We start from the raw sequence: 26,022 nt of genomic DNA, 5'->3' as shown, positions 1-26,022 counted from the left end.
ATTCACACAGAACCAATTCCCATTTTCTCTGCTTGATAAAGTAACCTACATGTGGGACAGCAGGTGAAAGCAGGTTTATAGAGCGTCATTAATATGGTAAAAAAAAAAAAAAAGAAGAAAAACACTGCAAACTCAGCACACCCAGCAAGGGATGTTCTGAAAGGGACCAATCAGGCTTCTTTTCCGGTTCCTTGTCGTCACTGAGGGACTACAGGTTGCAGGTGCCATTAAGAATGAACCAGCGAGGTAAGACAGGCCTTTTTATATGTGCTATGTGTGTGCTTTTTGGTTTATTTCCTTGTTCTTTGTTTTTTTTTTTTTTTTAACTGTGTTGGAAGTTGTTAAACCCAATGTAGACATTAAAATCAAAATCAAGTAGAAAGAGGTCCTAAATATAGTTTAGCTAGTTTTTCATTTATTCTATATCACTTCTACAATGAGGAAATTACTCAGTTGAACAAATTAATGGTTCAAATCCATCACACATCGATGCAGGGAGGATCCAGCTTGTTTGGCTAGTGTGCAACTACCCAAACAATGAAATGGAGGATGAAGTAACAATTGAAGAGGCAGACCAGTATTTCTAGCTGCATTAGTCTTTTCAGAAGACGTGGCTCAATGAATAGAGAGGGAACATTGTAAAACAGGAAATCAGACAATCAAGTGATCATGTCTGGGGAAGTGGACAAAGAGTACAAACCTACAGTAAGCATGTTCACAACATACTGAGAAACAAAGCTCCATTTTGGACAAATCTGCTACAATAATTTAATATGATTTCTGGAAAAAAAAAAAAAAAAAATCTGCTTTGTACTTTAATGAGTTTGCTTTCTCACTATTTCTCACACTGATAACGAGTGTCATATTCAAATAAGTTCCTAAAACTAACCGGCAGTACCAAAACTTGTGTAACATGGCAACATGTCAGGTCAAAGCCACTCAACATATCTGCCATTTCACACTGTCAGAAAAATGTCACAAGCACCTCTCTGAATTAGGCAGCTCTCTGATAATGTATGCCCAGAAACTGTTAATGATGACAGTATGGTAGTGTGTCTTGATGAGTGACTTTTATTCCACAAACTCCCCATACTTTCATAACCATTAACTCACAACTTAGTTTGCCAGTCATGTGTAACACGGGCTTGCAATCTTTCCAGCCAAGTCAGATAATTCACAATCAGGTTAACTCGGTGTCAAGTATTAAAATTAAAAGCAAGCTCGTTCCAGTCAGGCAGTCTTTTTGCAAATACAAGTTGAGAGTATTCAGAGAATATCTGCTTTTACTGAATGGCACACAGACTAATCAAATCAAAATACACACTTAAGTCTCAGGGACAGTCATGTCCACACTCAGCCCGCCTTCTTGTCCAGTGCCATTTTGTCCTGTATCTTGAGACCCGACACCAAAGGCTTTCTATACATGGCCTTTAAAACAGACTGTGTTTGTGTGGCAGTATCCATCCGTGACCTTTTGCCTACAAACCTAGTTAAGAACTTGCCATGACCCCAAACTTTTTTCTTTCACCCCTAAATCCTCACTAGGTGCTGTTGGATGAGTAAGAGCGCATTCAGACCAACAATAGTACAACAGCAAAACACCACAAGGGCTGCGCTGGTACAAGCGTGTCGCTATAGGGCGCACACATAGGGTATACCAGGACGTTCAGTTTGAGCAGGTATTAATTACCAACACACACAACTTAAGTTTCACACTCTTTCAGGCCTGACTGTACAAGTATGAAAAGTTATCAGACAGTATATCTTATACATCTGCCTGTGGCTTGTGCCACAATGCTGCACACCTCTGCAGGGGAAAACACTCTGCTCTCATTGAATTAAATGAGGAAGTTAGCTAATATTAAAGGTCAATGCTAACATGTTTGGACAAGTGCACGTTATACCAACATGTTCAAAAGACACCAAACATTGACTTTTACATCAACCTTAAAAATCCCACTGGAAATATCACGGCCCTGTGTGTCTTTATGAGTCAACTACAGACTATATCAAAGACTTAATCAACCGTTGTTTCTGACCTCTGCTCCAGGTATGGGTGTAGCCATGTAGTTTGTGTGTATCACCGTGTGTGTGCGTTTATTAGCCTACACCTATCTACATACCGGCCTAGCTGTCGGTCTGCTTTCCTGTATAATCTTAACGGAAGCAGTGATCCATTGCGTGGGACAAGCCAACACACACACACACACACACACACACACACACACACACACACACACACACACACACACACACACACACAGGCACACGCAGTGAGATCATGGTATCAACAGACAACTTCCGTCAGCATTTATTTATACAAGAAGCAAAGGCAGACAAAATCTTTGAACCTTTGAGTCTCAGACACCTAGAAGTTTCCCTATTGGCTGGTAAGAGCAGATCTGCAGTCTGGCTGCCACTTACACACCTGGGTTGGGCTTTTTTCAGATAGAAAAATGTTTGACTGAGGGTGCAACTCTTGACAGATTGAAAGGTGCGATTTAATAATTATTCAACATGTTATACTTCTTGTTTTTTTTTAACCAACTTGTCATTTTGTGAGAACTATTTACCACATTTGCCATAATGAAAAAAAACTTGAAGATAGTTCAAGTAGATCTTAACTTATTTTGCTACACTCAAAGCCACTGACCAACTGCTTAAACAATCCATCACACCACCACCACAGCTACATTCACACACCTACAGACACTCGAGCACCATAAATATAGAAATGAGTTTAGCTTCACACAGGTGCTGACATCATCCTCTGGCTACACTGTCAACATGTAGACACACAAACGCAGTATTTTCCATCCAATGCTCTCGAGAGATTTTTTCACATGATACTTGTCAACAGCTGTCCAAGCTTTTCAGGTCATTGTCTGTATTGGAAACAAAAATGGTTTTCGTGTGAGCATGCATGGCTTTTGTTCATAATTACAATCAAGCTTCAGTTATAACGTTCTACAAGATTAAGACAGATATTGTGGTCACGGAAGCAGAGGCCTTGTTCCAGCTTTCTAATAATGATTTACAGATAACTATTTTTAAACTTTAAAGCACACTACCAATGTGGTTCTCTAATCAACTAGATGGAGACATGAAACACACAATCTTTTTTAACATCTCCTCATTCAATCCTTGACTATTTTGAGACTCGTATAGATGAAATGGTATTTATAGTGCGTTTGATGCCCCTCATTCACCAAAACCAGACGTGACAGTTACAGCTAAACACCTGTAAACGCCAAGGGGGCTCGTTGGAAACCACTGACAACAATGCCACTAATTTTAAATCTACATCTGTTTTACGAGTTCTCTGGAAACCTCCAATGATCCTTAAGGGTACTGTGTGCCATTAGTTTATTAAAACCAAAAACTCAGAAAGCCACTTCTATTATGACACAGGGACCAATGCTGCTTCTTTGAAATGACAAACAGCGGGTTCTTATAGCTTTGTGAAATATTCAAGGGTCCCATGTCAACACTGTCAATCACAAACACAAGAGACCACCACTACAGAGGATTTCAAGACCATACATGCACTATAAAAGTTCAAGATCAATATTCTAAATTAAAAACTTAGTTCTCAACATTCAGGCTAATATGTGGATGTTGGTCTTCTGTATTATCAACTATGTGCGATTCACAGGGAGCTGGCTGACAAGAGTGTTCTATCTTGCGACAGGTCAAAGCGATGAAAAGTCAAGGAGGAGGACATGCCCTAACACACAGACTAAATAGAAACCTAAATTTGTTCCTTCTATTCTGCAAGGAGTGGGAAATCCAGTGTGAGTGCGTAGGCAAGTTGGTGAATCACTGCTGTGTGGCAAAGAAAACAGAGACAAAAAAAAGCAAAGAGACAATCACAGTCTGTGGAAGGCCAAACAAGGGCCTCTCTCTCCAAAGCAGGAAATAATTCCAACTGAAAGAGATTTTATGGCTTAACAACAACTATAACATTATTTTTGGAGGATTAACTTAGTTGTGCATCTTACCTGCCCGGCTGAATTTTCTATGACTTGCACCAGCGGGATCCTTGTTGACATTTTTCAAAGACTTGAGAGTTGCCAAAAAAAGAGGGGGAAAGGAACAGTGAAACAAAAGCCACTCTTCAGTGTCTACTGTGCATTTAAAACTTTTGTAGCTGGTGGTAGAGAGAAATTGCCAACAGTGCTAGCCAGCCAGCTAGCAGCAGCAACGACAGATAGCCCGTGAATCAACAAGTTGAATCCCACATCAGCGGCTAGCCAAGTTAGCTAGCTAGAAACTAGCTCGCAGCAACCGCACGTCCCATGTTTGTCAACAAGCACAAAACAGGAAAAAAAAGCAAATGTCCTCTTTATTTTTTGAAAACATTCAGTTCACAATTTGCGTTTAACAGCGTCGAAGACAGCCAGCTAGCTTGAGGAAAAGTTGGGCAACGGTTGCATTGAACAGGACACGGTTCAATTAGGTGGCTAGCATGCTAACCAGTAAAGACTGCTAACCAACGTCTGTCGCCAAAATCTACACCAAATATTTATCCGGTGTGTCGTTTTCTTTAACGCGGGCTCGTCGCCTTTTTTCTCTCTTGTTTTCTCTCTGTTGTTACAGAGATGTTTTTTTTCCTTTTGAAGCTTTTGAAGCCAGGTCCGAGGGGCTCTACAAACTTTCAGGCCAAAGTTTTATTCCCGGCGAGGTTTCGAGCTTCTCGCCAACTCGCCCAAAAACAAGTCAAAATGTTCCCAAAGAGATATCCAGGTGAGGAGGGGTATCCACGAAATAAAAGCGGCAGCACCGTGTAAAAACGGTAACATGGCAGGTGAGAGTTAATTTGTGGCGCTAGCTAACAGGCCGTGTAGCTAATTCAGTGTTTCTCTCGAAGGAAAGCTAGTTAGCTGATCCTCCAGCGGCCACACAGCGACCCACAAAACTCAACATCCACGGAAATCACCGGCTCTCTTCCTTCGGTTGCGTGATTGGAATAAGGTCGTTCACCGCTGCTGCACTGCAGTGAGGCGGTGTAACGTTAACGTTACCAGCTCGTCCTGTCGCTACACCGACTGCTGTTATCCCCGCGAGCAGCCGATTGAAGACAGGGTCATCAAGTTGTAAAAATCCATTATCGGTAAACTGGAGGGTTTCTTGTCAAGAGAGTCACGGAGAGGCGAGGAGCTGCTGCAGTCTATGCGCACGATCCTGCCCTGATACCGGAACAAGCCCGCGGTAACATGGCTGCTACTTCGCTTGCACCACGACTGAAGGAGGAGGATCGGGGAGGATCGGGGAGGGGGGTTCGTGCTGCGGCTCGGCTTCACTCGGCTGTTTCTGGAACGTTTACCGGTGACCGCGATTCCTCCAGGTTGGTACTTCTTTCTTCTGTTTTATGGCGGGTTGCAACCAGCGTTCAGGCTGATTTATGGTAGGTCGCTCGACACTTTTGATAAGTGTCGCTCGACAGAAATGACGTATTTTCGGCAGAAAAAAAGTGTCGCTCGACACTTTTCTTTTATATCGCGCACCTGGAGAATTTTGTTATGTCGCGGACACCGTCATATTTTGTAGCGCAATGTGATTGGGTAATGTTCCTAACGTCGCCATGGAGATTGTAGTTTTCACTGAACTTCCTTATTGATATGTTGGTCTATAACTTCAGATAACTTGTAACGTCCTTTTTTAATTAGTCCTGTTGTGGATGATTTAATGTAACTAAACAAGCACACTGGAGGATAGGGTGTGGTTACCATGGAGACGACTAAAACCTTTCGCCGAAGCATAAATTGAAGACGTCGCGCGACTTTTTAATTTCTGTTGAGCGACACTAATCAAAAGTGTCGAGCGACCTACCATAAATCAGCCTGTTTACATACCGCCACCCAGTATGTTGGAGTGTGAACCAGAGTTATTTGCCACCTTAAACAATCAAACACAAGAAAATAAAAATAAATAAAGTACTAAAGAGTACTAAATTCTTTTATCAGTCTAGTTTCTTTCAAATAGTGGAGCAGACTGCCTAACCTGATGGCAAATACATTTTTTTAGACTCAGTTCTTCCACTATAAGCTTCCCGTTTCTCGTTCTGGAGAGTATTTTTTGCAGTGGCAAACTATATGCTCCACTCAGTCTTCTATTTGACAGTGCTCACATAATCCTGAGGGATGTTTGTCTATTAAGTGCAGTGTTTTATTAAGTCTGGTGTGTCTGACCTTCAGCCTTGTTAACATGTGCTCCTCTTAACTGACCTCACTTCTGGCTGTACTGCATAAAGGTGTCATCCTGTGTTTCTCCAGGTAGGTGGGTGGCAGGTGCACTCCAAGTATAGATTCTCTATTTTCTTCATCCCCTCCAGACATGTTTTAAGATTTATGTGTATAAAATACTCTTAAAATTACATCTACTCCTTCTCCCTCATTGAAAAATTCAAAATCTATAAATATGCAAATATTGCTTATTTCAAAAGTTTCACTGCTGGACACACAATATCTCCTACTTCACTATTAAGTCACTTCACAGCGTTTGTGCACTGGAGGCAAAAAAGTTTCCACATCACACTTGTGTAAGTTGAATATTGGACCAGGATTGGCTTCTAAACTATTTGGGATGTCACAAATCATGCTCTTAGTCCCCTTAAAAATGAGTTTTCAATGAGCACAGATAAATTTTCCACTTTCAGCAGATGAATGTGAAAACAAACTCTGCACACACATCATTCTGCACAGTGAAGCTCAAACATTCAACTGCAGGAACAAGAAGAAAAACACATTTCTGAGTGAAGGGGGATTTTTCCAGCAACATATCCGATCTCATGTAAATACACACTGCATTTGTGAATTTAAATATTTATAATCAAGGCTTCACTGCATGTAAATTACTTTTGGGCAGTTTTATTACTTCTTGTTGTTGTTGTTTGGAAATTGACACCAACAAAGCACAATATCATCTTGTACCTGTGTAATTATGTAATATTGTGACCCTGTCTTGCAATGCAGCAGCGTCCAAATCTACACCTTTACAGCATTGTGCATTGCATTCAACCTCCACTGTTACATAATTTAATTATTTATTGCACGTCACATTAAATTTTTACTCTTGTCACCTTCATATATTTCAATACACTTCACTTCATCAAGATTTATATCCCATTTTAAAACTATTATTATTCCATTCTGTGAAGAGATTTTGAAAGTTGTCATTTACTTTGTTTATTTCATTATTATTATTACTTTTTGTTCTATTGTTATTCTTCTATGTGGTGTTTGTGGGAGTAAATGTCATGTGTCAAGTTCATGACACATCCTTTGCTTGGCTAATAAACAGAAACTGATGTATTACTTTAGTTTCTTAGTGTGCACGGGGTGCAAAAATTCTTAAAGAAAGCGTTTCAGGAGAACTGAATGGTTTCTGAAAAAATAAGCAAAATAAAATAAAGCTGCCATCTACAGTGTGCTGTGTGTACTTGATGGGAACTTGCAGGCAACAGGGACACCAGCAGATTTTTGCACCAGTGCCCCCTAGAAGTTAATCCATCCACGTTAATGATTTAAAAATATCATAGTATCAAATTTGATGTTACATGTGAATAACTAAAAGTCACCAGCAGTCATAAAATATAATTACCAGTATGTAATTGTTTTTTTGTGTAAAGGTGGTGATGATTCAAAGGGGGACACAGCTGGGGAAAGCCCACATGAGGTTGTATGAAAGGACAACAGTGCAAAGCAGAGTCTTTTTATATCTGTTTCATATATAAACATGCACACACTCACTCACACATCTCTTTTTCCTCTTTCCGCCTCTGTCTGGACTCTCCAGGTCTGTGGGTGATTTCTGCAGGGTTTCCCAGACATTTGTACAATGTAGTCACATCCCTGTTTTCTTTCACCTCTAACACATTTAGTTTTTCCCTTTTATACCTCAGACAATCCAGTCTTTTATACATATTCTCAAACATCCGTCCGGCATGTCAGGGCAAAAAATAAAGGGACGGCCCACCTTGTGGTTTTTTTCCCACATTCATGCATCCACAGTGTTAAACTACTTTATAGCTGTTTGGACATGACTATAAAATATGAATATATTGCACATCATCAAGTGGTACATTACCATACTATGCAAGAGATGAATCTGTGGGTAAACACAAAGAAAAATTGAAATAAACAATAAAAACTCAAAATATTAAATGAATAAATCTTTTTTTTTCTTTTAAAGTCTCTGAGAGTCTTTACTGTCAACAGTTTTCTGTGCACACTCAGCATTTTCTTTAGGTGTTATTCATTTTTTTTGATTTAGATTTGATCTTCTTCCCTATTTTTTCACTGAAACTCTTTGCCATCACACATGTAAGTGTCATTTGTAAATATGCACTCATGCTATCCAGGAGTCTGACTGTGAGTTGCTGACAGCTGGCTTAGACATTTCCAAGTTACTTAGCAACAGCCGCGGACTGACGAAGACAATATGGCAGCCGTTGGAAGTGGCAGCTTCTGAACCCTTGTCAATCAACAGGACTGCTGGGACCAGTCATGGTACAGAATTTTCACCATTTGCACAATGAAAGGATGTTATGGAGAAAATACAAAAAAGAAAAAGAAAAAAAAAAGAAATCAGGAAATGAAGGATGTATGAGAGGCTTGTTGGTAATGACTGGGAGAGCATCCAACTGGCAGGATTTCCCGATGAATCAAGGGAAAATCACATCCCTGATGATGGAGGGAGTGTACTCAAGGCACGGTTACAGGAGACAAACACCTCTGTTTTCAGCGCATACCAGTGTGCCCATTTCATTAACAGCCTTGTTACTGTACCACAGAGAGTCACGTGTGACTCATCTATCAATAAACACTTAAACCAACTCAACTGACCTGGCAAAATATTTCCTCTTTTTCTTTTTCAGTACATTGGAGCAGGTCCAATTTGATGGTGGATCACAGGAGAGCTCGTGTCACCCCTATTGTACGCTGCTTTGTGTCCAGCTCTTTGTGAAAAATATCAGGAAATACCACAACCATCATATTATTTTTTTAATAAATAATGAACATACAGTATGAACTCGTTGACTCCACATTTTTGAACATGGGCAGCTTGAGTAAGAGGTTTGATGCAGAGGAAATCGTGCTTAAGTGTCGCCATCTGCAGGATGTCTGAATATATCACAGAGTATCATCTATCTATAACTATCTATCTATCTATGAATACAGTTTAAAAATATATCCTATTCTGAGACTGTTTCCTGCTGTGAGTCCCATAAATATTTGGACACAAACACTTTTTGGCTGAAGCTCTCCTACTTTGCTGTGGAGAAGAAACAACACAGTGAGTAGGAGGCTGAAATGCAGACTGTTAATTGCAGCTGATTAGATGATATTTTAAGTCTCATTGGATGAACATTAAAAAAAAACAACATACCAGCCTTTTTATCTCCAGTCCCCTGTTTCATGGTGCCAAATGTATCTGGCCAGATTGAGACTGTAATAACAGTTATTTTTAATATCTAGCCAATAATTTTCTCTGTAGAGGCTGGCAGCGTCTAAACATCACCAGACTTTTGATACATGATGGTCAGACTCTCTTTTCCTGTCTTTTTGCTTTTCAATTAATCCCTTTTTTCTTTTTAAATCCAGCTCGGTCCAACTGTATGCAGATCTTGATTACTGTGACACCCAATTAAAACCACACCAAAAACGCTCTGTCACATTGTCACAAATATGATCTAAATGCATTGAAGCGTGAACCACCCAGCTGTTAGCAGTCACTTCACTTTCAGTGACCAAATAATTCACCAGTAAGTCTGTAAGTGACAAAAAAAAAGCTGTTTTGGTGACATATTTTAAGAATATGGTAATAAAGGCTTAATTTTATTATGTCTACAGTGTCATCTTTCTCACTTTTATTTAGACATCAATAAAAGCAACTTGAATTTTAATTGACCCCAGTAGTTGTATTTGATCACATTGTAATTGTATGTATTACAGTATATTCAACTGTGTTTATATGACAGGTGGCAAAATGGATAAAATCCTCATAAAACCCTCCTAGTATATGTAATTTTATATCCTAACAGTGACTTATTTAACAATATAATACATTATCTGGAAAATCAATTAAGATTTTATGGATGAAATAATCAAAGAGGAAGGACCGTAGGTGTTGATATACAAGACTTACTGGACATGATGACAGAAGAAGACTCGATGCAAGGCCAGCAGAGAGAAGAGAGTAGAGCGCACACACATAAAATCAGTCAGTGCACAAAGTAGAAGGATCATCTGTCTTTAGTCTAATTCATGGCTCAGCAGTCTAAAAGAGTAAAAATCCTTCACCAGGTAATTCAGAAGGTGCTGACTCACAGCGTGGGCAAAATCACAATCAGAAATACTTTATTGATCCCCGAGGGGGAAGTGGGTCATGATACAGTTGCTCACATTCTACAAGACAAATATATATATGTAAGATAGTGGAAATGATAAGAAAATAGAAAGTAAGGAAAATAAAAACATGTAAAATATGTGCATCATATAATATATAAGTGTAAATAACGAGGGTGAGAAATGGGATCTATAAATGTGTTAAAATGTAATAGTAAGTAATAAATAAGAAATAGTTGAAATATGCAGTATAAATATAAATATAAATATAAACCAGAGTATTGCACAGTTGAATTATTGCACAAAAATATTGTGCTGTTAAGTCAGTGCTGCACAGTTGAAAATATAAATGAAGGGGTTATGAAGCTGCTGACACTGGTGAAATAAGTCCAAAGGGCCCGTCTACTGACTCAGAGTGTCTGACACTCCGAGGGAGGAGTTGAAAAGTCTGATGGCCACAAGCAGGAACGACTTCCTGTGTCGCTCTGCGGTGCATCTCAGTAGAACGACTCTTGCACTGAATTGACCAGTACGTTATAGAGTGGGTGGGAGACATTGTCCAAGATGACACATAACTTGGGCAGCATCCTCCAGCTCTAGTCCAGTTTGTGAATTTTAGTGAAATGTGAAAATTAAAGTAGTAAGAGGCAAAAACAAGCTTCTGTACAGACCACTGCTACAATCTGTCTGAACAATATGATGTACCTTACTAGTTAGAGAAGTTAAAACTATATAAATATATGAAAAAATGAATACGTTCAACTATATTAGCTCCAATTCTAACCAAAGCAATAAAGACTTTAGACCTCAGTCACATCATTTGCAGTGAAAGAATCCAGTGACACAAATGGAAATGAGGAAACTGATTTGCTTTTGATTGAAAATTGTGAGGAAGCCAGACTTTCCTTTGCATCACCACAGGAAATGCCACAGAGTAGGTGAAACCAGCATCATGGCCCTCAACTGATTTTGACAGCTTATTTTTCTAACAAGAGTCAGAAAAGTTTGGTTTTTTTGTATTTGCTGGTGAGGATGTTTTGTTGTTGAAGCATTTGCCACAGCAAGGCAGCCAGTATTCAATGGACTAGTCCAAGTATATATTTTTTTAAAACATTATTTAGAGTTTTGGTTAGTTGTTAAATATTTTCTGCAAGATATATTTAAATGGGGCAAAGAAATTCATCTGTAAATCAATAACTGTTTATAAACTCAGAGCTGCAACAATCAGTTGATTGCCAACTGTTTTGATAATCAATTAATCATTTGGGATCATTTTTTTAAAGAAAAAAAACTCCAAACTTCTCTCATTCCAGTTCCAGACAGTAAACTTGAATATCTTAGAGTGGTATCTTGGGTTTTGGGTAACAGCGATTGACATTTTTCACCAAAAAAGGAATCGACAGACTAATCAATAATGAAAAATAATCGTTATTTGCAGCCCTAAACTAAACTAACTGATCTCCAACAAAAAAATAACATTGTCTTTTTCCCATAATGACGTACTTCTTTCTAGCAAACTTCTTGAGAAATGATTAGAAAATTACAGACTGTGACATAAAGTGTTACTGTTCCATGAAGATCTAAAATGTTTCTCCACTCTGTCAGGAATCTAATTCTAGAGTAGAAACACTGAATCCTTTCACTATTTATTATGCTGGTTGAAAAAAGTAGTCAAATTTAAACATATTGAGTCTAAAAATGCTTGAATCAGCCTCGGCTGCCCTGTATAAATACATTATAAGTTTGAAACGTGTCCTGGATGGCAGCTACAGCCTGACACGCACATCCTTCAACGCTGGTTTGAACATTAAATAAGTGGCCGTTTACTGATTTGTGTGAACTTCATGTTATCAAAGACAAAGCTGACTTTATGATCCAATAAAAACATTAAAAAAATGGCCACATTCATGACACCATTATCAGGCTTTCAGTAGCAACGAAGATAATCCCTCTCGAGCTCCCTTAATCTTTTATTAAAATGTCTCCTTTTAAAGAGCTCCAGCTCTTTGAAGATAACATCAGCGTTACTGACATTAGCTCATGTTAGTGTTGAGTTTCCAAGCTAACAGGGATGTTATTAATGGGACTTTCTGCTTAAAGTGTCAAACCTCATTTAATTTACATCAGTTTGACACCATTTGGTATAACATGTACCTCATAGTCAGACTAGGAAGGTTAATTACTCCGCTGATGGAAAAGTTTGCAAACCGAGTCTTAAAAGTTTTGCTCTCAATGACGTCTTTGCACATGTTGCGTTGAGAGATGTTAATGAGCAGAAAACATGTTAAAAAAGGTAAATTCAGCGGAAGATTTCTCTTCAAGGAGACAGTACAGGAAGTCAAAAGTTTATTGAGTAAAGACAGAAGCAAAGTACAAAAAGCAGAACAGCACAGGAACACGAACTGAGATTTTTGTACTAAAACATATGATATAGTTTGGAGATGACGACAAATGCAAACACTATGATTGTGAACATGATGAAATAACGCCTGTGCAGCTGCACATATCTGGAGGCAACTTATTCCAAATGATCAGGGATACCGAGAGCCCAAATTATTAATGAGAAAAGAAAAAAAAGACATATTTATATGTATCAAAAATAAATGGATTCATTTTACCTGAGGAAGAACTTAAGAAGCTTTAGACTATGTACATAAAAACTGAAATAATGTTCTTGCTTTATGCTCTCAACAAAGATAATTGTTCTTATTATTGTGGGATCCCCTTTAATGAAAGTTTGTTTTACAGTGTAGCTATTTTAATCCTGTAATTCACTATATGGAAAATACAGCAAAAAGTTTGAGATCTGTAGTCAATAAATGCCCAAAATATACACCTTACACACACATTTTCCAAAACTAAAATAAAAAAAAAAACCTTTTTAAAACATTATTAAAAGAGGAAAAGCTTTGATTAACCAAAGAAAAAAAAAGACAAACTAGAGGAATATAAATAGTAGAGGCAGGTGTGGGGTGTTTAAAATAGCTTCACATACAGTGAGGGAGTGAGGATTCACCTCTGACTCACTCTCTTTAAATATCAGCGAGCAGTTCCTCCACAGCCACGGTCGTCAGGTCGGAGTAGAAGTTGCCCTCGTTGTCTCCGCCTCCGAACACCAGCAGAGTTCTGCTGATGGAGCCTTCGTCCATACCCGCGTCTTCAGCCTCCTCTGAGAAGTGGTGGCGACCGGCTGTCTCCATGGTGATGATGGAGTGGCCTGCCCTGGGGACAGACAGCTGAGGGAGCGTCACCTCCGTCCAGCTGTTGGTGTCTGAAGTAATGAAACAAAGACAACAATAATATAATATCGTAGAAAAGACATGTTGGAAACAAATCAACAATTAATTTATCCTTATTTAAAAGGTTTTGAGAAATTATTTAAAAGATGTCACTGATTCTTCAAGCCTCAGATCCTCAGGCAGGGAGGTACTGCTGCTCAGACAGTTGGTGAATTATTTGATTAGTTGAGTGATAGATTGTAGTGAAAATAATCATTTGATGCAGCTCTATAAGTGAAATAACTTGATTCAATTCAAAAGGGAGATTCATCACCTGAACATCAAACTTTTTCTCAATGACTGGACAGCTACTTTGTTCTACTCGACAATTAAGAGGTTACAAGTCTTCTTCCTAAGATGTGAACATGTGTGAGTGTGTAATAGTGAGCTGCTGCTCACCTGTGTCAAAGATGAAGGTGTCACTGAGAGCGTTGTTTCCGTTGTAACCACCGTGGATCAAGAACTTTGTGTCTGAGAGCACAGCGCTGCCGTGCCAGCTGATACACACACACACACACACATGTAATTTAAATATCACAAAAAAGTGCTCCAACTAGGAATCATGGTAGCTGTACAAGAACTTTCATTGAATAAAATAGTCTAAAACTGGAAAATGGTTGGTACCAAGACAAACAAACAAACAAACAAACAAACAAAAATACAGCACTGAATTTTGATACTGAGCCGTAAACACTAGATGTGTTTATGTGTGTACCTTCGAGGAGAGGGGGCTTTCCCTGTTGTTTTCACAGCAGAAAACTCCATCAGACCTGAGAAACACAAGAACATTTTAATATCAATTATACATGCATAGCTACAAATTCACTCTGCATGTTGCATGTGTGTGTGTGTGTGTGTGTGTGTGTGTGTGTGGCTTACCGAGGTCCAACATGTACATGTCATTGTAGCACACAGGAGTGTCCCATCCACCAAATACGTAGATTTTCCTCTCCTGCATCACACATGCTGAATGACTGACAGATACAAAAAGGGAGAAGAGAGAAATCAGACCACGTTAGCAGCTGTTTCTGAAGCTTTTTGGAGTATCAGGATGACATTTAGATGAAGCAATCTTACCCTGAGCGGGGGGAGGGTTTGTCGCCTGTGACGATGGGCTCGTACCAGATGGAGAGGTGAGGATCAAAGATATACAGAGAGTCGCTGCAGCCATCAGGCTCCGGGTTTGGACGAGGAAACACCCCTCCAAGCACGAACAGTTCACCCCGAAACATACTGCAGCTGTGGTAGGCCAGGGGAGGAACCTTACCTTGAGCCTGGAGGAGATGGGAGGAGATGAGGAGGTGAAGGAATTGGGGGAAAAAAAAAGCCCTCACAATGTGTGAACTTAACAAGGTAAACACACACACACCTCCACCATGGTCCACTTCCAGCTCTGTGTGTCCAGGATGTGAACGTCGTTGAACCACTTCTTGTTCTTAGAGCCTCCAAACACAAAGATCCGCTTTGAGTCGGGGTCATAGATGGCTGTGTGGCCGATCCTGGCCTCTGGTGTCGGACCCTCTGCTAGTGTCTCCGCTGCCACCCAGGACATGTCCTCTGTTGGACGGAGAGCAGAGATTCTAACACAGACCCACCAGAACCTTAAATCATCCGGAGCCCTGATATTTAATAGACCCCAAAACGTTGTTTATGACTGACTGACCTGTGCACAGCTTCCACATGGGATCTTTGCAGAACTGCATCCTAGCTCCTTGTCCTCCAATCAGAATAGCTGTCTGGGCGTCAATGGGACACAGTGTCTGACCCCAGCGACCTGACGGGCTGTCCAGCAGGGCTGCAGGGAGACCAGAGTGTTAAACGTCTCACACACAACCTGAAGACTGATGTCTGAATGTCCACAGGGAACCACATCCAATCAAGTTTTAACATTACAGACACGTTTTAACCCAAATTTGTGCCTCTCACAGAAGTTCACAATTTGTTATTTGAATAGTTGTTTATTGATATCAAATGACACAATATTAAAGGGGAACTTCACTGATTTTACACATCAAAGTGTGTTCTCAAGACTCGGCAAGTAATAGCCCGCTCCTCATCTCTTAATGTCAAGCAGCTTGAGGCTGCATTAGCTGCTACTAGCATAACACACTCAAATCTTTGCAGTCCAGTAAATTGAGTTGAGTTGCACTGTGGGTAATGTAGGTGCCAGGTTTTGTCAAGGAAGAGGAATAATGCATTGAATAAAAAAAGATCATATCTCTGGTTATGCTGCATTGATTTCTATCCTCTATTGATTTTCTTATCCACCCTCCATTGTGACTCCAACAATGATGAGGAGTGCAACACTAAATCAGTGGTACTCTTAAGCGTGCCAGAGAAAAAGAAAAAAACGTAGGGCGTTGTTGCAAATCTCTCTGAGCTGTGCAGAATGATGGATCTTTTTAATACCACATAGAATACCGAAAACCAGTAGGAGACTACAATTATTTATTAAGTACATGAACTTACTGACATAAGTGTCATAAAATACTAAGTAGTGACAGTGTTTGCTACAGTTCTGATGGTGCCGACTGAAGCTCCACAAAAAAAGGATTAAACTGTTTCCTGTGTGCGCAATCCACTGTAGAAACAATCCCTCTTGTGGTTTAATGTTAAATGCCTGCAATCAGCTACAGAAACATTTTATAACTAACATTACTGACTACAGCAGGGAAAAGAAAATATTTCAGACTTCTGTTGATGAAATGTAAAGGAAACTGAATCCAATGCTTTTTAAGGCTTTTCAAGACTTGCAGATATCCTGAAAAATGGAAGCATGTTCTTTCCATGAGAGGATTGATGTCGAAAACATTTGTGTAAAAACATTGGTTGTTTGGAATGTAATGTCCCTGGTCCATACAACTCTCTTTGTCCTGCGTTTCCTGCTTGTATCTGTCAGCTGTCTAATGAATGCAAAAAAAAGAAAGAAAGTGGAATGTATCACTGATGATCTCCAGCTCTGACATCACTGGTCATCTTGCTATTGAGAACTGCACAGACTAATCAAGCTTAGAGAGAACATTGTAGCAACTCTAACCTGTTAGCTGTCCCTACAAATAACTGGACAGTCACGGCTTGTGTGTTGTGTGTTTGTGAGCCAATAGATTGTTTGTAGTCACATATCACAAGTTTTATGTTACAGTCCTTCACTTCTCACTACAAGAGAAAGACAAGCAGAAAGAAAGCATCGTTCTGTGAACTCAGGTGGGCGGTATGCATCGGTGTGCGAGCTAAGGGACTAAAAAGTGAATAAATATGACAACAACAACAAAAAAAAAGCAAATAAAAAAAAAAAAAACACAACTAAAAATGGTATTAAATGTGTATGCGCAGGCTCACCGGTCTGTGTGGGAGTCTTGGCCTGCCTACTCTTCGTCCTGGCTGCGCTCTGAGGAGGCGTTCTTCCCACAATCCCCTGCGCCTCTCCTGCTCCATTAGCTGTAGAAAGGAGAAAGGAAAGGACATTCGAGAGAAGAAACAGTACACGAAGAAGTGCTTCACACCTCCACAGTGAGCCACAGGAGTGTCTTTAGCACCAATTATCATTAGAGATACCACCCTGGCTCTCACACAGAAAATCTTCACATATTTTTCCATCTCTAGCAGACACACACACACGTTACAGTAACTTAATGTCGTAATGCGTCCATAAAACATATTTCTACTGATCCGGTGCACAGTTATGAGAGGTCATGGATTTAAACGGTATGTCTGTCTCACCTCCTTTAGTCTTTGTTGTGTCTCCTCCGCTTGTGAAAAGCTTCTGGCTTCCTTTGGTTTGACCTCTGACCTTTCGAACAGGTGTGGTCTTCTCCTGGCCGCCGTTGGGACACACGTTCTCTTCCTCTCCTCTCTTTGTCTCCTTTCCCTCATCGAGCTCTTCCTCCGCCATCCGCTCTCTCTTCCTCTTGCCGTTGAGCTCTCGGGGAGCAAGAGGAGCCACGGTGTCCTTGGATGATACAGGGGACAGGAGATCTGAGAAGTCTGTTTTATTTATAATTTAATGAATTCTTAGTGTTGTTCAACAATGAAAACAGCGAACAAAAAGGATTTTGTAGGCAAACACCGGATAAACCAATTTCACTGATAGTAGCCTCAATAGACCACAATGCATTGCTGCTCGCATTGTGGGAAATAGAGGAAACCACAAAATTAAGTAAATACGGCAGGTCTGAGGGAAAGTGGCTCTATAAAAAACAACTGTATTATATTCAATATCACCAATTATTGATTCTAAACGTCTGACAAAGATTAAATTGTATTCATAAAATTATTTTTAAGAATCTGAATATTTTCATGTAGCTCTCGACAGGAAAAATTTACTGTCTAAACGGCTTATTTACATACATCCTTCACACAGATTACCTTCGGAGTGTATTCCTTGACGGCCAGGATGAGCTGTGGTTCTGACCAATCTGCTTTCCCCTGAGAAAAACAAGACACATGAACCTGTGACTGTATCCTTGAGGAGGAACGGACCTCTATATTTTAACCAGTATTTGCTTTTTTTTTCACTAATGGGGATAACAAATTTGTGTACCATGATAACTAAATATTGTTACTTTACTCCAATGTTGCTTTGATAAAAGTAACAAATGCTACTGCCCCAAATGTACTGTATTATATTTCCATATTTAACATATTAAGAACAATTGATATAACATAATTTAGTTGGAATAATACAGTAACATCTTACTCCTCCATCTTACTCCATAAAATGTGTGGTTTGTTTGTTATTTACCAGGTTTCCTCCTACTAGAGTGACATTCAGTGTGACGCTGTCAGTCCATGTCTCCTCTTCCCACTGCTCCCATGACAAACATCTGGAGGAAAAACAAAAATGTAATATTCAGTGAAAGGCTACTAATTAACTCTGAATATTCATAATTGTCAACATCGGATGACAGCAGCACCTAGAAAGAGTATATCATAGTATTTCTGATACAGAAATAAGGTCTCAGGGTCTCATCTGGGGGGTAAACTGCATTTTACAACTCTCTCTTTTGAGTCAGAGTCAACTTAATACATCCATAGAGTCACCATACTTGTTTTTTTTATTAAACAGCTTTATTGAAACAAGTATGCAACAAGTTTACAGCACCTTGTGTATACAACTTGAGCCTACAATCACAAACATGTCAGGGGGACTAAAAGTTGTAATAAAAAACAAAGCAAAACATAGTGGTTATATGTTTTAACAGCTTTCATGTTTGTACATTCAGATATTTAAGGAATGTATTGTTAATACGGACAGTTAGCACTGAAATATTTGGCTTTTTGCTTAATTGAATTTGGATTTGTGATTATAAAATTTGGTCAAATGAAGTCACTAAATGAATCAAATAGAACCTCACACAGAGATTCATGTCATATTCAGTGAATACATTTTTCCTAAGTAATGTAAAGTGAGGGTAGATATGATCAGCAATAAATCGTGGCAATTCACTCCACAGTTGTCTTGTATGTGGGCCAAAGACCAAAATAAATGTAACTTACCGGCGTTTCTCTGAGCTCTCCACAAAAGTTACAACTTACATCAATATCTTTCTTGAGTTTCTGCAAATAATGATTAGTCGGATTATAAAACCTGTGAAGACTTACTTGTTATAAGGAGTCAGTTTGCCGATAGTGATGGGAATCCGCTCAGCGTCGTTGAGCTCCGCATTGACGCAGATCCTCTCCCCCCACGGCCCGCTGCTGAACAGCACCACCTGCCGGACAGATGGAGGAACCGCGACAGCCACCCTGCTCGACCCTTCAGCACTGACACGAAAGAAAAAGAGAGAAATACATAAATACTGGTCTCTTGTTAAACAGTAAAATTATGTTAGTAATGGACGATTATTTGTTGACATGTGTTTCACAAAAACAGAGAAGCTACCCGACGTGTTCTTCTCTGTAAACACGGCTAGCTAATTTCAAGAGGCGCCAATGACATAAAGGTTTATGACATGAGCTGATGATCATTGACGTTACTAACATGCATTTATAACAACGCTTGAGATGAGATTCAGATACATTAAGACCCTTATGAAATATCATATTAACGTTACCAGTAAAAGACTTAACTTCACTAAACAGTTATCTTACCTCAGCAGCCGTTGAGGCGGACCGTTTACCCCGAAAACCGCATAAACTCCGAATTCATCCATCTTTGCGTTTCCCTCCAGCAAAGACTATAATTATCAAAACTGTTCCTGCTTTTCCACTTTATTCTGACACAATTTTAACTACTTTAAATATAAAAGAAACGACAGCTTCCCTCTCTTCGGCTGTACATCTCCCGCCACCGATATGTGTAAAGTTTCTAAACTCTGCGTAAAAGATTATGTGCGCGTGTTTTGTTGTTGAGCGTTTTTTCCAGAGGTGGAGTCTGCATTAGGGAACGTACAGCAGAACAAGAGCTCCGCCCATGCGGTACATCCTTAAAAATATATCGAGTACACTGCTGACAGAGCCTCTCAAGCCAAGAGCCAATAAGAGGCCTGCATTCAGCAGCGCTGCGATACGTAACAAAAGCTGCGTTCAAGAACACTTGACACAATTTATATAATTTTTTCTTTGACGTTTTGTACATTGTTCACTCATCACTTCACAAAATTTGATATGTACATACACAATGACATTGTTTTAAACCACATTAAATTCAATCTGCCTTTATACATGTATTTTAATGTTTGTTATTGTGTTTAAATATTTATATCTTCTCCTTAGGTGTAGTTGTCCTTTTTATTTTGTTTCCTTTTTCCTTTAAGATTTTATTATTCCTATTTACATGTTTAACCTTTGTAAAAAATAAAAAAAAAAAGTAACTCATTTTGAAGTATAGCCTACCTATGATATACTGCAGTATATCCATAGTAGTATAATCATAAAGATTAAGAATAAAGACTAACTTTATTATTATCCCAGAGGAAAATTGGTTTGCGTTGGGTGCACAAAAAGAAACATACACACTGAGAAGAAAAAAGCAATCCAAGAAATAGTCCGCACATGGCACACATCATTCATAAAATACACAAAACTACACAGCACCGTCCAGCAGTGCTCATGGAGTACAAAGATTCAATGTGAGAGAAGACACAATGCAGCCCAGAAATATACACAATACAATACTTTCCATTGTGTGGCACTGACTATAGTACTGCTATGAGTGCTAGGAGTTTTTATGTGCAAGTCATGCACATCACCCCCTTTGTGCTGTGTGTGTGTTATAGAGTGCTACGGCTGATGGTATAAAGGAATTCCTTGATCTGTTACTTTTACAGCTGGGGGCCCAAAGTAATCCAATTATAGTATAACCAAGGTTATTTGATACATATTTCCTGAAAATAACAATACGGCACTGATAGAAGAACATACTGTAAAAACATCTAACATATAAAATGCACCTGGCAGGCCCACAGCTTATACTGTGTACAGCTGGCTTATGGAATTTTTATGCAAATCTACCTTACGTCTGTCAAGCTAAGTGATTCATAAGGCAGCACCTTTTTCAAATAACCTTCAACCCTGAGCAAACTCAGCTGCCTTCAGCGCATCACTCATCCTACACATCGAAAGGTTAGTTACAGCTATTTTACTGCATGTTCATGAACGACATTGACCCGCAGAAATGTTCAGCCTCCAGGTTTGTCATTGAAGCTGAATGGCAACAGGAATGGTAAAGTACAATTCCTTGAGATAGACTGGTAACTTTTCTGTGCAACAATGACAAGATTACATTATCTTGCTAATTTATTATTTTCCAGAGTGAAGTGTCAAGGTTTAATGTCATCACTGGACTGTATAATGTCATCATACAAAATTTGACTCCTGTGACAACAGTCACGTTCTCTGTGGGTCTGCTTCTCTTTCTCCTCTCACTGCTACCTTCATTCTTCTGTCTCTATCTCCAGCGTTACAGTATGAACGGCTCAGCTTTAAACTCTTCCTCCTCAGCCTCAGCGTATTTCTGGGCAGAGTGTGACCCTTATGAGGATGATGATGGCAAATTAGGAGGACCCTCTGCAGGCCTCCTCATCCTCTTTGCCACCTACTTTCTTGAATTCTTCGTCGGTGCGCCATTAAACCTCTGGCTCACCTCTCACATCCTCAGGAAAAGGTGCATTGTCAAAAAAAGAATAGAAACAGATTGTTTTATTTTGCATTTACTGAATTCATATAAACAGTAAAAATTGTTTTCATGTTACAGGTCAAAGGTTGCTGGCGTCCTGCCTGCAGACTTCTTCCCCCTCCACCTGACTTTCGCCCAGATGTCCCTCTACCTGATCCTGCCTCTGCTCTTTGCCAATCACATGCTCTGGCAGAGCAGCTCCGTGATGGTGGTGGTGACGGTCCTGACCTGGATAATGCTCATTATGAAGCCAGTGCTCCTCTGTTTGGTGTGTGTGGAGAGGTACATGGCGGTGGTACGACCCCTCCACTACCTACGGTAAGAGTCCACACAGGGTTGACATCCTCACACATGTAGAACCTTATTAATTAATTCATACCAGTCCAACACACCATTCCTTACAACCTAATAATTTGTCTTGTGCCTTGACAGAACTTTGTCTAAGCTACATTAAAAAACACAATTTTTTAGGAACTTTTAAAGGAAATGTTAAAATGATGTGTAATTTTAAAGGGTCACTTCGCCGATTTTACACATAAAGTTCCGTTGACGGCTGTTTCCCTGGTTGGAAAAACAACCGAGTCAATCAGATCTGTCTTTGTAGGCGGAATCAAGAATGATGACGTCATCTTCTTGTGCCTGAGGCCAGCAGAAAAATTACCACAAAAATGTCAACAAGGGTGTATGAGCTCAATGTACAGATTGTTGTATATCAAGTTTACAGGAATAACTCTCAAATCGGCATATGTCGACATGACAAACGTTATTTTAGCGTGCTTCCATGTCGAGTGAAGATGACGTCAGCAGCACAAATATGTCAATCGCAACTGGTTGATTGGGGCAAAACAACAACCCTTCCTAAACAGCTATCATGAAATGAATGTCAGACTGATTGAATAATGGGGTGAAAACTAAATGGCAATTCAGTCTGATTATCAAGCTAACAAACTGGAGGTGTGCAGTTTGAGAGATAAGGGAGTATAACCAGTAGAGCTGAAACAATTAGCCAGTTAATTGATTGGTCTACTGATTAATCTGCAACAATTTTGATAATGGATAATTGTTTTGTTTAAAACAAGAAATCGCTGGTTCCAGTTTCTCAGTGTTCCTAGTCTCAGCTGTACTTTGTGTTAAGTGCTAGTTAACAAATATTAGCATGCAAACATGCTAATTTAAGATAGTGAACATGGTAAACATGCCTGCTAAAAATCAGCATGTTATTGTCATTGTGTGAATGTCCAGGTTCAAGGCGCGTCAGTACAGATGGGGATGTTTGGGTGTCTCATGGTGCATTTACATCTTGATGGTCTTTGTTCCTTTCGTTGAGCACTCCAGCAGCACAGTGTGTGCGGTGTTCCTCCCTGTTCTGGCCATAGACACCTTTTGCAGCCTGTCTGTGCTCAAGACATTAAGAAAACCTCCACCGGGGGACAGAGAGATGGTGCAGGAGAAGAAGGAGAAGAAGAAGGGAGATGGGGAGGAGGTGGAGAAAAGAAAGACTCATAGTACGCAGAGCAGTGGGAAGGAAGAAAGGGTGATGAAAGGGAAGACAAGCAGGACGGGGGGAAAAGGAGAGATGAACTCCATGAAGAGGAAAGCCTTCATCACCATCACCATCATCCAGGCTGTCCTCACACTCAACTACCTCCCCTTCATCATCATCTTGCCTCTGGATGGGCTCCTTCCAGCTCGTGCCCTGAAGTGTCAGTATCAGGCCATGGCTTTAGCTGCTGCAGCCAGCTGTAGCTACCTGCAGCCTCTGCTCTACCTGTACAGACTGGGCAGACTGACCTGTATGACATCACAAAAACACCTGGACGAACACCTGGATCACTAAACAGACTATCATTGCTACAGTAACTTTCTTCCTTTTCTTTCTTTCTTCTAACATTTATCCCAAGTTACAGAGAAAGACAAACACAATCACAGAATGAATGAGGTTTATGGGAAATGTGGTCTCAGTTTTGATAAATGCTTATACCTACAATGTACAGAAGTATCACAGAGGCAACAAAACAATGCTGCAACTTGATATCATGATGACATTGACAGTGATCTATGGACAACTGGGCCACATATGCAACCTCACCCTGGACCCAAAACCCCTAAAAGCCCCACTTTTACTGCATGTAACTTGGTTTTAGTCATTTGATTAACTGCAAAGTTGCACCACTAAAGTATAAAATCAACCAAGGCGTGTTCTGCATCATCACTGGGTGAAAAACATAAGATTTCTGTGATACTTCAAGTGTACACATGTACACTGAAATCTCCAAATGTCATTTAAAATTTCCCCTAAACTCTTGTAAATGTCCTTTTATACATGTGTTTTTAAATTCTTGCATGTTGTTGAAAGATGTATGCATTTATGAACATCTGGGATATTGCTTTGTATCCCAGTATTTACTTCAATGACGTCCTCATTGGTGAATTGCATTACATTGTACAGTTTTGGTGTGTGTGTGTGTGTGTGTGTGTGAATCACACTTTATTGTAACAGAAGAAGCCAAAAGAGCATGCATATGGCAGACTGTATAGTGCTTTTCTGTTTTTCCCCAGTAATGATGCTGTATTGTACATAGTGTCTAAGTGCTAAATGGCAATAGTTGAGAGCTACTTACTTACTTACTTTACTTACTTTGTGAGCTTTATTACTTTAGTTTAGATATGCTTACATGGTGAATATTCTTCAATAAAGTTTGCTGCTTCACAGTTTCATTTAATTTTAGAAATAGAAATAATCCAATTATTATTATTATTATTATTATCAATTTAGTTGAAGTGGTTTCCGGATTGTTTTTAACATTTTCATTTATTTAGTTTTAGGCTTTAGCAAAAGCATTAAAATATTTTAACACTGCACACAGTATGCACACTGTTACATAAACAGGCTGCAGTATAGAATCTGACTGTATGTATGTTGAGTAAAGGAATTCAGTCAATTTATCAAAAAAGAACTGAATGTTTCTTTAAAAAAAATGTCGACATACATCTTAGTTAATATCTTTTATGATTTAAGATTATAATCTTGCAGCACATTTAAAGCCCAATATGTTGTGAAACTGAACATGCCATAGTGTTTATGTATTGCAGCATAAATATGGGAATCAAGTAAAGGTCAAAAATGATGATTTCACCAATACAAGTTTACCATGTTTGGTCATATTTGAAGGGGTTTTTCTTTATACTGTGATTAAAATCTTGTTCCAACTTGTTCTGACTGGAGTTTAATCTATATGTTATAAACACTAACTGAACCCTGCCTTCTGCTCTGCAGGGAAAACAATACACTATACCAACATTTAGAGGTAAGAACTCCAAATCAAAACAATTATACAGCTTGATAAAACTTATGATCTCATCTGGTACAAATACACAGTGCAGCTGAATCGTTGTACTTTTAAGAAATGCAAATTTTTTTGAGTGTACTGCTGTATCTGATGCTTTGTTTCCATCACAGTACGCAAAGACACAGACTGCATGGTCACCATCCTATGTTAATGTGTGGTGACATGAAAATGATGTTACATGAACGTGTGTGTGTGTTCGTGTGCCCATGACAACTGTCTTTATGGCAATGTTTTTGTTTCAAGCAATGTGACAACAGGTGTGTTTCAGAATTTGGCCGAAATGTTAAAGATATAACCCACAATGAATTAAAAACATTTAAGGAAGTTGTTAAACAAAATCAAACAAATACCTTAATATTAAAAATGCCACAATTCATTTTGGACACATATTTATTTACAAATACAATTAAAAATATATGAAAATATGTAATATAATCAGAATCAGTTTATTGGCCAAGTATATTTACACATACAAGGAATTTGACTCCGGTTTCTAGTGGCTCTCAGTGTAGTTACACACAATAATCTCTAGAGAGATACACAAGGACAACAAGCTGAACAAAGATAATTAAACATAAACAAATCATTATTATGTACAAGCAAATGGGTGAAAAAATAGAGTAGAGAAGTAGAGAACAACATGCAATGTCTATATACAGATGAAACTGTTTCTGTGAACTGTGAACATGATACAACTAGTGCAGAGTGCTGGAATAAATATTGCACGGGTAGAAAAGTGATACATTACTTTATATACACACAGTAGGTAGTTATGTATAGTATATACAGCCTGCATATATATACAGTAATGAGTGATATATATATATATATACATTTATACATCTATCTATCTATCTATCTATATATCGATTTATCTATCTATCTAGAATGAAAAACAATTTTTTTGTGTATTTACGTTTTAATAGAGT

General features: G+C 39.1%; 2 protein-coding genes across 10 annotated transcripts in view; both read right to left on the bottom strand.

Annotated features, from left to right (window-relative positions):
* Positions 1-5,258, bottom strand: part of mark2b (MAP/microtubule affinity-regulating kinase 2b) — a 55,786-nt gene extending 50,528 nt beyond the window's left edge. For 4 of the 9 annotated variants that reach the window (XM_067580133.1, XM_067580139.1, XM_067580135.1 and 1 more), the window contains exon 1: positions 4,002-5,258. In XM_067580133.1, coding sequence (XP_067436234.1) covers positions 4,002-4,052 — 51 coding nt within the window. In that variant the 5' untranslated portion in view covers positions 4,053-5,258. The remainder of the gene's footprint in view (positions 1-4,001) is intronic. The other 5 variants (XM_067580140.1, XM_067580141.1, XM_067580138.1 and 2 more) reach the window with 4 other exon arrangements.
* A 7,424-nt stretch (positions 5,259-12,682) lies between these two features.
* Positions 12,683-19,948, bottom strand: krcp (kelch repeat-containing protein). Its single transcript, XM_067579953.1, has 13 exons — positions 19,718-19,948; positions 19,229-19,390; positions 18,369-18,450; positions 17,993-18,052; positions 17,348-17,576; positions 16,967-17,065; positions 15,291-15,422; positions 14,997-15,184; positions 14,705-14,901; positions 14,507-14,601; positions 14,343-14,397; positions 14,027-14,124; positions 12,683-13,620 (listed from the first exon to the last, which is right to left on the bottom strand). The coding sequence occupies exons 1-13, from the start codon at positions 19,777-19,779 to the stop codon at positions 13,382-13,384; spliced, it is 1,698 nt and encodes a 565-aa protein (XP_067436054.1). The 5' UTR covers positions 19,780-19,948; the 3' UTR covers positions 12,683-13,381.
* Positions 19,949-26,022: the final 6,074 nt, after the last annotated feature.

The sequence above is a fragment of the Thunnus thynnus genome, chromosome 22 (genome assembly GCF_963924715.1).
Source record: "Thunnus thynnus chromosome 22, fThuThy2.1, whole genome shotgun sequence".
Lineage (NCBI taxonomy): Eukaryota > Metazoa > Chordata > Actinopteri > Scombriformes > Scombridae > Thunnus > Thunnus thynnus.
Note: the sequence above shows the minus strand (reverse complement) of the source record. Positions and strands in the feature narration are given on the sequence as shown.